We start from the raw sequence: 15,312 nt of genomic DNA on the forward strand, positions 1-15,312 counted from the left end.
AAACTTTAACATGAAAGAAATTAGACCCTAAACTTGTGTTGGATAATACACTCACTTCTTATGCTGACTTCAGAGGATTTGCAGGGTCTGATAAGGAACTAATATGATTAGAAGTACTTGCAGCTGGGTTTTTTTCTACACCTCAGTATCTCAGTTGCCAGGGTCACTTGTTTTCTGGGGCTCCCTGTGTTGGAAGTTGTACAATTGAGCCCTTTAAATGCTATGAACGGTGAATGTTATTTCTCCTGCGGCTTCCTGAAGATGCTATCCTCTCTGGCCTACTCAAGTGTCAGTTAAGCCAGCAGTTTCCACTAGCTGGGTCCTGGTTATACAGTCTATGGGTTATACGAAGCCCCATGCTTCAAAGCATTTAGGTTATCATCTTGTTTATTTCAAGAGACATTTAATAGCTGCAGAAAAAAACTCACTATACCCCTAACAAGATGGATCTGTTTGTTACTTTTGTATGTACTCCTGGTTTCTAAAACTGTGGGCTGTGACCCCAAGTAGACACAGGCCGGGTTTTGGAGGTTCCCCTTGTGACTAGAATAGCCCCGTGATTTCATGAATGAGGGACCTGCAGCCAGGGTGAGAGACTTCATTTGACTCTGGATCTGAAAAACTTATGGACCTTGCTCTGAATAAAAAAAGACTGAGGACTTTGATGTGGGATATTTTAAAAAGACATTCACTTACAATTAAAACTATTTTGTAAGGCTACCCCTTTGCTTGGAAATCACTGCTACAGTGAAATGAGTATGAGAGGGACAGCAGCAGCAGCAGCAGCAGCAGCAGCAAGTGTCATCTGGTCTTCCAACTTGGGGAGGGCTTTGGAGTTTAAAATGGTGTGAATATGATAGCCATCGGTATAGCTTATGCAAGTGGAGATCTGTCTGCACCATTGAAAGTTGACAGTTCAGAGGCACTAATCTGACAAAAGGACTGTGTAAATCAACAACCGCACAACGATTTTGGATATCAACAAACAAAACTGTTGGGGAGCAAAAAGGGGACATTGTCTCGGGCGGCTGCATGAGAAAGCGAGTTGGGAGGACGCAAAGGCAAAAGGGAAAGAGGAAGCCACCAAGGAGGTGAGTGACGGATTTACCCTCGGAGGGGTAAAACATGACTGTGGTGTCCCAGGAGAACCACGACGACACTGTGGTCGTAACTCCTTTGTTGCAAGATGCTGCTGACTTGGAACCCGCGGACCAGGAGTGCAGCGAGAGGGTGGTCATCAACATCTCAGGTCTGCGCTTTGAGACGCAGTTAAAGACCCTCTCCCGCTTTCCGAGCACGCTTTTGGGAGATCCGCGTAAACGGATGCGTTTCTTTGACCCTCTGAGAAATGAATACTTCTTTGACAGGAACAGGCCGAGCTTTGATGCCGTCCTCTATTATTACCAGTCAGGAGGGCGGCTTCGGAGGCCCGTAAGTGTACCTGTGGATATTTTCCTGGAAGAACTAAACTTTTATGAATTCGACGAAGAGGTCATAGAAGTTTTCCGAGAAGATGAGGGCTTATCGAGGGAAGAGGACCGCCCGCTGCCAAACAACGTGTATCTACGCCAGCTATGGCTCCTGTTTGAGTATCCAGAGAGTTCAGGACCTGCTCGGATAAATGCCATTGTGTCAGTTATGGTTATTTTAATATCCATAATTATATTCTGCTTGGAGACTTTACCCGAGTTTAGAGAAGTCCCCGCAGTGCCCGAGAATCACGCCAATGGAAGTGCTCACGCAGCGCCCAGTCCGTTTACAGATCCGTTTTTCATGGTGGAGACACTTTGCATTGTGTGGTTCTCCTTTGAATTCACCATGAGGTTTATCTCCTGTCCCAGTAAAGCAGTTTTTTTTAAAAACATAATGAACTTGATCGATGTTGTGGCTATAGCTCCTTATTTTATCACCCTGGGCCTTGATCTGGCAGAGCATCAGGGCAGCAGTCAGCAGGCTGCGTCATTGGCCATACTGAGGGTCATCCGTCTGGTCCGTGTTTTCAGGATTTTTAAACTTTCCAGACACTCCAAAGGCCTCCAGATTCTCGGCCAAACGCTTCACGCAAGCCTCAGGGAGCTGGGACTGCTCATATTCTTCCTGATTATTGGAGTCGTTTTATTCTCCAGTTCTGTTTATTTTGCAGAAGCAGAAGACCCCGAATCTGGATTTTCAAGTATACCTGATGCATTTTGGTGGGCTGTGGTGACAATGACCACAGTTGGATATGGAGACATGTGCCCCTCCACCATCGGGGGGAAATTCGTTGGATCTTTGTGCGCCATCGCCGGAGTGTTAACCATAGCTTTACCTGTCCCTGTCATAGTGTCAAATTTCAATTATTTCTACCACAGAGAGAACGAGGATGAGGAAAATGTTCAGTACGTACATGTGACATGCGGACAGCAGCAGCCCTCCTTAGGTGAATGTGATTCAAACAAAAGTAGCCTGTCGCTTTCCAAAACAGAGTCCTTTCAGGAAAGCGACGACTTGGAAACTTTGACATATCCAAACGTAACCCCAGTGGAGACATACACAGGGAGACTGTCAGACGTATAAACGTTGCAAGACGGTTTTATTTCTGGTGAGTTGTCTTCCAGTGGACCTACAATTTAGGCTCCATGTCGGATGCTGCAGTTGTTTTACGCAAGCGGTGGTTCCCAAACGTGGAGCCTCAGCTATTCATGCTACAACCCCCCTCCAAGATGAGGATTGTCTTAAGTTCACCTTACTTTAATTCACTAGATGGCAATGAATTTGAAGGGGGCAAAAATCAGTAAGTGGGGAACTGTGCACCAAAGCGAGCCCTCACATGAAAACATTTGGGTACGCACGGGATATTTGAAATGCCATCAGCAGTAATTGAGCCATACGATAACAAACTTCTCAATCTATGAAGGGAAATTGAAATAACCAAAGAAAAATAAATTTGGAGATGTTTTCTCATTTTTAATTCATCAGAGTGTATATATATATATATATATATATATATATATATATAATATATATATATATAATTTTTTTTGTTTTTCTTTAAACTTCTAAGTGTTTACGCACGAACCACACTATGTCTTTAGACTGTTGCGAAAATCACGTAGCCTCTTCTCAAAGTACCTAGGCTTTAAATAAAGCAGAAGAGGAGAGCTCGTGACGCACCAGGCGACCAGCTCTGCATGGAGAAGCTAACAAATCTTACAATGAGAGATTGAAATCATTGCCGACTTCATTTTCTACATGAATGTGATCACAACAAGTAAGCTCTGAGCGCCACTCTGTGGATGATAAATATCCCTGCAGACAACACTTCTGCTCAAGCTCTATATATTAGTTTGAGTTTCTTTGCACTGTTGCAGCTGGCCCGACTGATGTAGGCATCAGCACCAGAGACCATGCTCTTTGACTCTGTATGGATGCTTGTGATGGTTAACTTAGCCCAGCAGAAGCCTGACTGCTTCTCTCACTTTTGACATAGTGGGTTTTGTTTTCTGCTTACTTGCAGGAGGCAGACGATTATATGAAGCTTGTTACTCCTTCACAGTCGCAGCAAAATACAAGCATGGGATTCTCTTCTTCTCCAAAGTATTGGATCGTTTTCTCACGGCTATATTCGTGCATTGCTAGTGTGTGTAGCCTACAGAGACCTCATGGAGGAAACGCTTTGAAAATGTTCAGTCTGCCTTAGTGGACATTGTGTGTATCATCATTAGAAAAAAACAACATTCTTTTGTGCAGGCTTTATTAATGACCACGCTTTATATGTATAAAAAGCCAGCGTTTTGTAATTCTGAATTGTTCCCTTTTCTTATGCAGCTTTTAATGCAAAGTTGGAGTCGCAACTTGCCTCTGTGCTGTTAAAACATTCGGATTGCATTGCAGCTCGCTGAACACAACACCACAGCCCCAGCAATTACAATGCAATGTCTGCATGGCACGAATGCATTGTGAATTTTAAATGTAATTAAATATTTATTTTTCTATTTTAAACATGTATGTGAACTTAACTTAATCATTTTTATAAATAAATTTTGACTCAGAAAATATACTACCACTCGTTATTTTTCACTCTCAGTATACAGATCAGACTCACAGAAGGCAAACAGCAAGTCATTGGTGTAAAGAAAAATACAAATCCATGCCCATTAATGAATTCAACACACTTTATCACGTTTGGTGCTGAATGTTTAAAAAGGCGCAGAATCAGACGTCGTGTTGTCCTGCCACAAAACCAATTAACTTAATAAAATGTAATAATGATACATGTATGGGGATTTATTTGGCTGGAGGCACATTTTAACAAATTGAACAAAGGTCTGATTACATGATTTTGTGTTGTTGTGGTTGTAGAAAGTCAGAGTCAGCTCTACCCCTCAATGTGTTTCAAAACCATCCACCTGCATACAGGCCCTCAAAGTCAGCAATTGATACATATATTTATTCTTTTCCATACTGTATCGCAATGACTTGAGTATATGCTGGTGTTTGTTTTGGGAATTGTAGTTTTCTGTGTGGTGTATCAATCATCTGCGCTGTCCATGGTGCTGAAACTCTGTAGAGCCAAACATTCCTGCATTTGTCTCAGATCTGTTGTGACTTCTGGAGCCATTTGTAGCGACGAGTGTTACAACTTAGTATCATAAAGTATCAGATATTGAGATGCATCCTGAATGCAAGAACCCCTGATGTGATCTTTCATTGCTATGAGATCTGCAAACACATTGTTGACGATTTGTATGTTTCTTATTGCTCACTAGTAAAATAATTTTGGTCTCACATAAACTCAGATATTGACACGTCTAACTAACGCCCGTGGAATGCTTAAATCCGGGAGTGATGGAATAAAAAGATGATTTAATCTCTCACCATTTGATGGATTGATGATAGGCTAGGTTTTATAAATTATTAAACATCTCAGATGTTACCCCGTGTGGATTTAGAGGTTTTGTTACATGCTGTCCTTTGCAGTCTGATTGCGCCAGTGCTGGCACACAAGCGCTCTTGTTTTTGTGGTGTGTGGAGAACTTCTGGCGGCGTGCTTTAGTAGAGCCGGTCTGCATTGCGTCGAAACCCCTCCAACTCCTCCTCCTCCTCATCCTCCTGCTGCCTTTCCTCCCCTCTCCTCTCCCCTCCCCTCCTCTCTTTTCCTCACCTCCCCTGCACTTGCATGTGAAATGCACAGCAAAACTTGCTTAACATTGTGGATAAAACATTTGGACCTTGCTGCTGCACTTGACTCTCTCGCAACTATCCGTTTTGGTTTCTTTTAGGCTATTCTGCTCTCCGAGCCGCGCTGAAACACATTCTGCTCGTCATCCTGTCGCAAAAAACAGCAGATTTCTGCTGATGCAGTGTTGTCTGGAAATGCCAAGGGCTCGCTTATTGCCCCTTAATGTATCGCCCCCCTGAATTGCAGCGCAAGATTTTTTTTTTCCTGCGGTATAGGCTACTGTAAGCTGTCCACACCACCGTGCCGCCGCGCAAGCAACTACCGACGCTGCAGCTTTGCCTTTCTCTCTTTTCGCTCATTTTTCATCTCTGGCTTTCCTTGTTAGACTCACCTGGTTTTCATTTTGCCTTATCTCATCTTGCTTTATCGTCCAAAGACATCTTAAAGCACTTTGTGGCGGACACAGTTAGGATGGCGAGGAGCACAGTAAGGCTCTAGGCTTTTTTTTTGGTAGGTGCAATGTAAAGTTGCCACATGACGCCCACTGCTGCCCTGCCGTTGGATGATTTTACTCGAGGATAAGAGCATTCAAGACCTTTCAAGATCAGCCCACGTAAGCCTCGAAACTGCTGACTTATACAATAATGATATCGGTTAGATAATTTTCTTCTCAACAGCTGCTGTTGTGCAAACATAATAGACAACTACTGTTTTGTCTTTCAATCTTGCAGATGCATTTTTTTTGCCCTGCAGTAGGCCTGATGTAAGCATGTAAAAACATCATTTGGTGTGATATAAGTATCAGATGTTATGCGAGAAGATGTTATTCAGGATGCTTAGAGTAGCGTAGGATACATCATTTAAGACATAGAACCATAGCATTTATGTGTTAAATTTAAGTAAACATCCGTACAGAAATATAGTATAAAAAAAAACAGGATAAAAAAATACCCATAGAATCACCTATATAAGAATGTAGAAAATACTGTGTAGTGGAAGAAAATCTGAAAGATTATAAATGTCTATATTATAGAAATGTCATACGAATTCCTCATTTGTGTAGTGTTTTTTTAGCTTTACTACTGGTTAAGGGCACTAATTGCAGGTTGAAAGAAGTAAATAAATAAATAACTGCAAAAATGCTGAGCCTGCAATATCTTGGCTGTTTGATCCCATTATTTTCTCTCTCGCTCTCTCTCTCTCTCTCCTCTATTTCTTTCTCTCTCTCTCTCTCTCTCTCTCTCCCTCTCTCTCTCTAAGTGACAGAGGCAGCAGTAACAACAGCAGCAGATGCACTGGAGAGCAGCAATGGTCAAGTCAGCGAGAACCGCAGTGGAGCCGCACTAAGGCAAAGCAGCCAACCAGCCCTCTCATATCTGGGGACGTCTCCAACAATTTAAGGGGTGTGGGAAGCTGAGGAGTGGAAAATTTGCCCCAAACCTGAACTCCTCCTACTCATCCCCCTCCACCTCCTCCCAAAATGACTGTGGTAGCAGGAGATAACATGGACGATACCTCGGCTGTCCCGGGCCACCCTCAGGACACCTACCCCCCAGACCACAATGACCATGAATGCTGCGAGAGGGTGGTCATCAACATAGCCGGTCTTCGGTTTGAGACACAGTTGAAAACTCTCTCCCAGTTTCCAGAGACGTTGCTTGGCAACCCGAAAAAGCGGATGCGGTACTTTGACCCTCTGAGAAATGAGTACTTCTTCGACAGAAACCGGCCCAGCTTTGATGCCATCCTCTATTACTATCAGTCTGGCGGTCGGCTGAGAAGACCAGTGAATGTCCCTTTGGATATGTTCTCAGAAGAAATCAAATTTTACGAGCTGGGAGTGGATGCGATGGAGAAGTTTCGTGAGGACGAGGGTTTCATCAGGGAGGAAGAGCGTCCTTTACCTGAGAAGGAGTTCCAGCGTCAGATTTGGCTTCTCTTCGAGCACCCGGAAAGCTCAGGCCCTGCGAGAGGGATTGCCATAGTGTCTGTGATGGTAATCCTGATTTCAATAGTCATATTTTGTTTAGAGACTTTACCACAGCTGAAAGAAGACCCAAGGGGTCGAATGATAGCAGTTGGGAACACTACTGTTTATTATAAGCCAAATATCCTCACTGACCCCTTCTTCCTTATTGAGACACTCTGTATAATCTGGTTCTCCTTTGAGTTGATTGTGCGCTTTCTGGCGTGCCCCAGCAAACCGGCCTTCTTCAAGAACATGATGAACATGATCGACATAGTGGCTATCATCCCTTACTTCATTACACTCGGCACCGAGCTGGCTGAAGACCCAGAAAAAGAGGGGGTGGGGGAGCAGGCAACATCTCTGGCCATACTCAGGGTGATTCGTCTGGTCAGGGTGTTTAGGATCTTCAAGTTGTCCCGACACTCCAAAGGACTGCAGATTTTGGGGCAGACTCTCAAGGCCAGCATGCGAGAGCTCGGATTGCTGATCTTCTTTCTGTTCATTGGAGTCATCTTGTTCTCCAGCGCTGTCTACTTCGCTGAGGCAGAGGAGGAAGGATCCTGCTTTGGCAGCATCCCGGATGCATTTTGGTGGGCTGTTGTGTCTATGACAACTGTGGGCTATGGGGACATGGTCCCCATCAGTATAGGAGGCAAGATTGTCGGATCTCTGTGCGCCATCGCTGGAGTGTTGACAATTGCGCTCCCTGTGCCTGTCATTGTGTCCAACTTCAACTACTTCTACCACAGGGAGACCGAAGGAGAAGAACAGGCCCAGCTGCTCAACGTCAGCAATCCCAACATCCCCTCTGAAACCAACTCCAGCCGCCGTAGTTCATCCACCGTCAGCAAGTCAGAGTACATGGAGATTGATGGAGACATAAACAATAGCATCGACAACTTTAGGGAGGCAAACCTCAGAACTGGCAATTGCACTATAGCCAACCAAAACTGTGTAAATAAAAGCAAGCTGCTTACAGATGTTTAAACACTAGTTAGTAACTTTGGAATCTCAATGGGACTGTCATATGTGGAGTAGACCATCAGTTAGGAATGTTTCATTTACCTCCCCAAAGCGCTCTATGGCATTAGGCCTACAACTATGCTCAGCTTTATAGAAAGGAAACAGAAAAATCTAAGCTCTTAGAGTATATGACAGGTAGATAGAATAATTAATTCTTCTGATCCTACAAATATAAAGGTACATCAAAAAGAAAACATCAACTATTACGCATATACACGGCTCCCTGGAGGACGCAGAGCACACACTGTCCTATCAGATGACGGTGTGATATTAAAATCTTATGCATGGAGTACAGATAACATTTCAGCAAGTTGCACAATGCACCAGAAAAGTCTGCAGAGACATGCAAGCACCTGCAGCCAAGTGGTAAGCACCAAGATGTTAGGTGACCCCTGCTCCCTCCTCCTCGCTCCTCTCTCCTCTATCCTCTCTCCTCTCTCCCTACAAATGAGATCTACTATTGAGCAAAGCACCTTATGGGAGGAAGACTGATCTCTCTTGTTTGGATGTAAACAGATGGTGATCTACTCGCTTCACGGACATCCGCAATGCTGCTGTTTTCCAGCAGATGCTGTAATTATGATATCACCAAGTGATTCAATGCCATGCCCTTTAGATGCAACACAGCACAATGTTAAAGTGAGCTTCACATGAGCATGATTAGAGACTTTCCATTTTGATATCAGCATGCACAAGACATATCTCACATAATGGAAAGGATGTTCTTTCAGATACCTGGCTCCATCCCCCTCTTCTCATCTGTTTTCATACGAGTGCACTGGATGAGTTTTTAATTTGAAATGCTAATAATTTAGAAGTATAGAAATTGAATGTTCAATCTTAAGGGAACAGTACATAAATGAGATCTTAGCATGAAAAAAGTTACCTGCATTATGGTCCATCGACTAAGGTACTTTTGTAACCTGGTATATTTAATGCATGACATGAGTATTCAGCTTGTTGCAATTCAGGCACTCTGCAGTGCCCTATTGTCAGGGAAGCTAAGGAAATGAAATTCTGGATGTTTCCAAAATGCGATCAAATATATCCAAACCCACCTCGAGGATGCAGAGTTTCTAATTTGCAAGTAGTCAGAGATACCAAATAAATATATCAAAAATGCATATAATTATAATAAGCACCAATTACAGTATTACATCAATAGTGCAGTGCATGGACCTTCTTTTAACAAGAAAAGTTAACATATCATTAGTCATGCTTCCATTTCCATGTCACATTTGAGAACATATTGGTTTGGAATCCAGTAAAAAAAAGGATCAATACCAAATTTCACTTCATATTACAGATAATTATTCAGACATTAGTTGCTAGTGCCTTTATCCCTTTCACCAACAGGACCAGTGAAAGTGCCTCTGTGCACAGTGGGATTTGTGAGGTTGAGCAGAGATGGTTTACCTTGTGTTCTAGTGTTGATACACTGTTGGTCATGATGTTAATGATGCCAGATGAACAAGATGAACAGATGAACAAGGTTAAAACAGCAGGTGATTGTGGTCAAAAAACAAACAAAAGATGATCCATGGCTGTTATGCACAACCCAGTTTTCATGCTGTCATGCACTTAATTATGCCCTTAAGCAGCAATGTATTGTACTCTGCATGTTTACCAATCCAATTCAAAAGGGAATATCCATAGGTTTTAAACATATTGTATTTATGTCTATTGTTTTTGTTTGTGCACCATGCATCCTTTCAGGGTCTCTACCTCAGTGAGGTCATTGCAAACTTGCTGCAGAGCTGCAAGCTTCAATGCAGGGCTTCCTATACCATAATGCAAAATGGAACCTTAAGTGTAAACTGCAGTCATGCAACATTGAATGTGAGAGTCCCAAAGTATAGCCTTTACACAAGCACTTAGGACAAATAGTGTACCACTAACGCCGCTCCTTTTGTTCACTTAAAGCTACGCACAATCAGAACATTCATTTGTAGAGATTGCTTGACTCTCCTAACAGGATGAGATTGACTGTTTTATATGTTGGTTTCTTTGAAACAATGGTATCTAAAGTTACTGTTCTGCTTGAATGTGTTTCAACACACACACACACACACACGTGTATAAGGTGTAAACGTTTGTTATAGTTTTTAAATCCGCCATCCTGATATCTTTGGGCATTATGATGCACAGCAAAGTGCAGCCTGTTTTTTTGCACAATCATTTTGTTCTGTTGCTTGAAACATTTTTTTGATAGTGAGATTCTTTTTCTTCTTTTTTACCCTTGATCATACGTAGTGTAATGTTTCTTGGCATATTGTTCCAGACAGACTAACTGCAGATTGGACAAATTGTAATGACTACTTGAAAATCTCCAGCTACTGTACATCAATACAATCAGTATTGAGATGAAATCACCCAAATAATAGTAAGATTTTGTAATGTACGGTACGCTCTTTTTTTTAAATTTTTTTATTTAGCACTCTCCTGACAAAGTCCTGTAAAAAATAAGCTACACTGCAGTGCTACTTGAATGTCATATAGTTGTTTCTGTTGGTGCAATGGCTATCCTTTGTGGTGCTAGTACAGGAGTCCCATTGTTGTCTTGTTACCATCACATGCTATTGTGGACAAGACTTTTTTCATTCTCTAATTCTTGTTACTGTTTTGTTATAGGTGGCTGGTTGGTTAGTTTAGGGCACTAGCTGTCATCTTATTTGGATGATCTTTGTACTGTACTACTGAAGAGTGTCTGCCTCAGGCGAGGTAAAAATTCAAGAGCCTTGCTAGATGTCAGTAACTTCTCATGAGAGCAAAAAAGATACACATTTGTGTCAGGGATCTTCAATTAGGGTTTCTCATACAGAAGGACATCAATAATACCCAATACCATATATTATAATGCTATATATAGATACAAGGAAATTCTAGTAGTCTCATTAATGCAGCTATCAGGAAATTGTTCGCTTTGTTAATGAGTTTCTTGTACGACTGATGCTTGAAAGTAGTGGTGTGTGTAACATGTCCTGCAGGACACAGCTGTAAGTGAGGTGAAGAAAATGATATGAAATAATACTCCTCACATTAGCAGTGCTGCGAGGCCATGTTTGGACGGTGCTATGCATTCAGTTACCCAACAGAACCCAACAGAAACATGCATTCTTAACAGCAATAGAAAGACAGATAACCTGTTTCTTAAATGCTTTTTGTAAAAAATAGGAAAATAAATCTATTTTGAATGTCAGAGAAACTGCGATCACTTGACAGATAACTCGCAACAGGGCTGTTTATGTACCAATCTCTTACCCTCTGTTCTGTGATTTTGTAAGGTCAGTAGAGTCAAATGTAGAGGCTGACATTTTATTGAAAGAAACCTGTGAAAAGTCCAAATATAGGCTTTGCAATAGTGGCAGTCCCCATTTACCACCCAGGTCAGACTGGAGTTATTTTGCAGTCAGGATCATAGCATGCTGAAGGGTTCAGTCTGAACCTATAACACAGTCCCAAAGGAACAGCCCATAATATATAACATAATGCACTTAGAAAGGATCTATGGCTCTATCGTCAGTTCACTGGACTGATCAGCTGTGTGAGAGAAAGCCAGAGAAGGTGCCTACATTTTTTTTTTACATATTAATTTGTTTAGCTTACTGTTAGATGTTAATGCTTCTGCAAACAAACACAAGTGAGAAGATCTAAAAAAAAAAAGACGACATTAACATAATTAAACTGTAAGAAAAAACATGAAATGTCATGAGAACAAAATGCAATTTAGCTACAATAAGAGAGAAAAAGTAACCACTATATACTGCAATTACGCATGATTATTTTTTAATAATGTGTTTTTATTTTCCTTTTTTTTGGTGGCACTGTAACATGACTGATTTAGGTAGAACATGCCATATACTGAAATTTCAAAGACAATATGTTCCTCTGGCAAGCCATGATAAGGAAAATACTGTATTATGATCAATTGCTATAAATGAATTGATATGGACAAGTGTACTATTATGAAAAAACCCAGTGTGGTTTGTCTTTTTGGTTTTAGGTAAAAAAACCAGGATTCATTCAAACACCATGTTCACATTCTTCCAATCTACAATGCTACAATGTATCTCTACAGAAACCTACTAATCGCAAAAAACTGCATGGTCGATGGAAGACTGCATGAGTTTTGCCTTTCAAACTATGGATCAACTATAATACAGTTGCATCATTTAAAAAAAGAAACCCTTGCTTTCATCTGCACCAAGGCTTCCTGTAAGGCCCTGTTCAGAAGTTGTTGTGAAACGTGTCCTCTGCTGGATTTCTCAAAAAGCACCTTAGCGCTGACCTCATCACTAAGACAGCGTTGGGTATCCGAGCCGTGCTCAGCGTGTTTGTGATTTTCAGGTTGTGCTCCGCTAGGCTCTGAATGTGAGGTCAGGCATTAAGGGCTAGTTTCTCAAACTTTATCTCTATTCTAGGACTGAAACGCTTTTTCAAGTGACATTTTTCCCATTGTTATCTCAGTCTAGACTGTAGTGATACTGTGTTTTTGGAAACGTGCCCATCATGTTTAAACAGGGCCTGTGCCACACACCCTCCTCTGTACTACATTGGTTTTAAGGCATTCTTGTTTGCTAAAGGTGTTGATGTTGGACTGCTTTCTGCTTGCTGATGAGGCACTTAACAGGATCAAATGTTGGGAAGTTGTGTACCTCACTCGCCAAAGGTGATTATTGATGAGAAGATCTTGTTTGTGTTAGAAGTGTGACGGCTATGAGCTTGTCTTTCCTGTCAAGAATGCACACTTAATCGCTTGTAGGGAAGCATTGGAGCAAAGCGCAAAAAGGACTTGAATTATTCTGCTCTTGTTTTCATCCACAAGCAAACCAAACTCTGATTGTGTTATCTAATCTAGCCTTCATTGTCATGTTGTGTTTACCAAGGATTATGCTACAATGTGTTCAGTTTGTCAGATGATGACAAAGGCATGGTCTGTGATCTATGCAAGGGTTATTTGTTTTTGTTTTTTCTTATATCACTTATGATTTCATCTTACATTAACTTCAATAAATTTTTAAGGATCTGCTGGTGTATTCTCATTTCGGCTCGGGATGGGTGTATATATCTGCACTAACGGACCTGCACAAAAACCTACATAAATCAAACTATCTGCAGAAATGTGCTGCAGTGTGCGAGAGCTCGAGGTCTCAATCTAAACGTGTCCTACCATTGTATTACAGTACCCTCTGACTGAAGCTATTAGCAGTGATTCACGGAGCTAAGGTAATGGTTACACACTAATCCTCCTGCCCCAGGGGAGGCCCACTTACCTTTGTCATTACCTGCGAGTTGTTACACATCTCAGGGGCCTTAGGGGGCTCCCCTCCATTCTCTGCTTCTTCCACAGAGCGTGACTCTGAGGGGTTGTGCATTTGCTAAGTGTGGTATTTAAAGTTATTACGGCTGCAACTTACAATTATTTCATTAATGATCTATGAAAATAGTGAAACATGCCCGTAACAACATCCAAAGCCCAAGGTGAGGTCTTCAAACTGCTTGTTTGGTCTAAAACCTAAAGATATTCAGTGTACTATCACATAAGACAAATAAATGCTGTGAATGATTGGTATTTTTAATATAAATTGAGTATCAAAATAGTTGTTTCAGAGTAGATTTTAAATGCTGAGTTAAGTTTTTGTAATACATCTACTTAAAATATAACCTTTTCAAGCATATTCTTAAACATCTTGTTTCTAAAAGTGTGATTTATTAAATGATTTATTATATTATATTATATCATATACAGTGTTAAATACATGCAGCTGTCGAGGGCAGTAACCCTAAAACAGCGAACAAACAAATACATCCAATCATAGAATAGTCAAGCGATGAAACTGAAAGAAGTGGGCACAATTTTTGGGGTGTGAAAATGATTAATTCCCACTTCTGTCCTGTGATGGCGTGAAGCTGAATATTTGTGGAGAACATTGGACAGCAGAGGCATCACGCTGAATGCTGCAGCTCATCTGTCTCTCTCTCTATCTGTCCATCTGTGTCTCTCTGTGTCTCTGTCCTTCTCAGTTTCTCTGTCTGCCGCAGGCTCTCTGTTGACTGCAGCCCGGCTCTGTGTTTGCTGTTTGGTGACCTTAACAGAAGTGAGCCTCTTCTGCTTCCTTGTCCTCTGCATTGCCCTCAGGAAATGCAGCACTCCTCACTCTGCAGGCAGCAGCAGTAAGGGTGGGGTAAACTGGCGCTGGTCCCACTCTTCTTGCATACACACACTTTTTCTCTCTCCCTGTCTGTCTGTCTGTCTGTCTGTCTGTCTGTCTGTCTGTCTGTCTGTCTGTCTCTCTCTCTCCTGAGTGCTGTGAAGCTCCACCGGACTGTAATAGGACAGAGCATAGTACAAAAGAGGAGCTCAGTCATAGTAGAGGAAATCACACCTGCTTTTCTTAGTTTTCTCTCTCTCTTCCTTATCTTATCTTTCACCTAGCTACATGCTCACACAAATAGGGATTCAAACATCCAATCATCACTGTCAGAAAACTACGTTTCTATGTGCTCATTTTTACTTTTTCCATGTCCTCCATGGCCATTTGTCTAATCAATATTTCCATATCAGCAAAGGCATAAATGACTATGTGTAATGTGAAAGACAAACCCGCAAAGAATTACCAACCAACTTAGCTCTGAAAACAATTTAATCGTCTTTCAGTTCATTGTTTTGGTTTCAACTTTACTGTTTTGGTTCAGTCTCACTGCTGTCACCAACCCTGTCCCCAGCAGCAGCAGGCAGCTGTTTTCAGTAAAAAAAAAAAGAAAAAAAACTGTACGCTACCTGCCCAGCACCAAACAGCAGACACAGTTAGCGACTAGCTGGAGAACATAGTGGAGCAGTTAAAGAGCCAGATGTTTCCATCTGGAGTTAGTGGAGACCAAAATAGAGGCAACAGGAGAGTGATTATTGGACTTTGATTTGCCAGGTGACCAGAAACACGACTACAACTGAATGCTAATGTTTCTCTGTAACTGCTGGATGTATTCAGCTGGCAACTTTTTGCATAGCAACATATGTCAGTGTTGTGTTAACAGCTTAGATTGTAAGGTTTACAGCTTGTCTTATTCCATATTCTCTGATACTATCACATACACAGTATATTCTGTACTGGCCAACTTAGTGAAATATTAAAACCTAAGACACACCACTCCATCAAAA

At 41.6% G+C, this 15,312-nt stretch overlaps 2 protein-coding genes across 2 annotated transcripts; both read left to right on the forward strand.

Moving 5' to 3' along the window:
* Positions 1 to 734: 734 nt before the first annotated feature.
* LOC120563426 (shaker-related potassium channel tsha2-like) lies at positions 735 to 4,127 on the forward strand. The gene is made up of 2 exons (XM_039807581.1): positions 735 to 2,581; positions 3,497 to 4,127. The coding sequence occupies exon 1, from the start codon at positions 1,126 to 1,128 to the stop codon at positions 2,554 to 2,556; it is 1,431 nt and encodes a 476-aa protein (XP_039663515.1). The 5' UTR covers positions 735 to 1,125; the 3' UTR covers positions 2,557 to 2,581; positions 3,497 to 4,127.
* Positions 4,128 to 4,921: 794 nt separating this feature from the next.
* Positions 4,922 to 13,179, forward strand: LOC120564688 (potassium voltage-gated channel subfamily A member 1-like). The gene is made up of 2 exons (XM_039809875.1): positions 4,922 to 5,774; positions 6,422 to 13,179. The coding sequence occupies exon 2, from the start codon at positions 6,642 to 6,644 to the stop codon at positions 8,115 to 8,117; it is 1,476 nt and encodes a 491-aa protein (XP_039665809.1). The 5' UTR covers positions 4,922 to 5,774; positions 6,422 to 6,641; the 3' UTR covers positions 8,118 to 13,179.
* Positions 13,180 to 15,312: the final 2,133 nt, after the last annotated feature.

The sequence above is a fragment of the Perca fluviatilis genome, chromosome 8, assembly GCF_010015445.1.
Source record: "Perca fluviatilis chromosome 8, GENO_Pfluv_1.0, whole genome shotgun sequence".
NCBI lineage: Eukaryota > Metazoa > Chordata > Actinopteri > Perciformes > Percidae > Perca > Perca fluviatilis.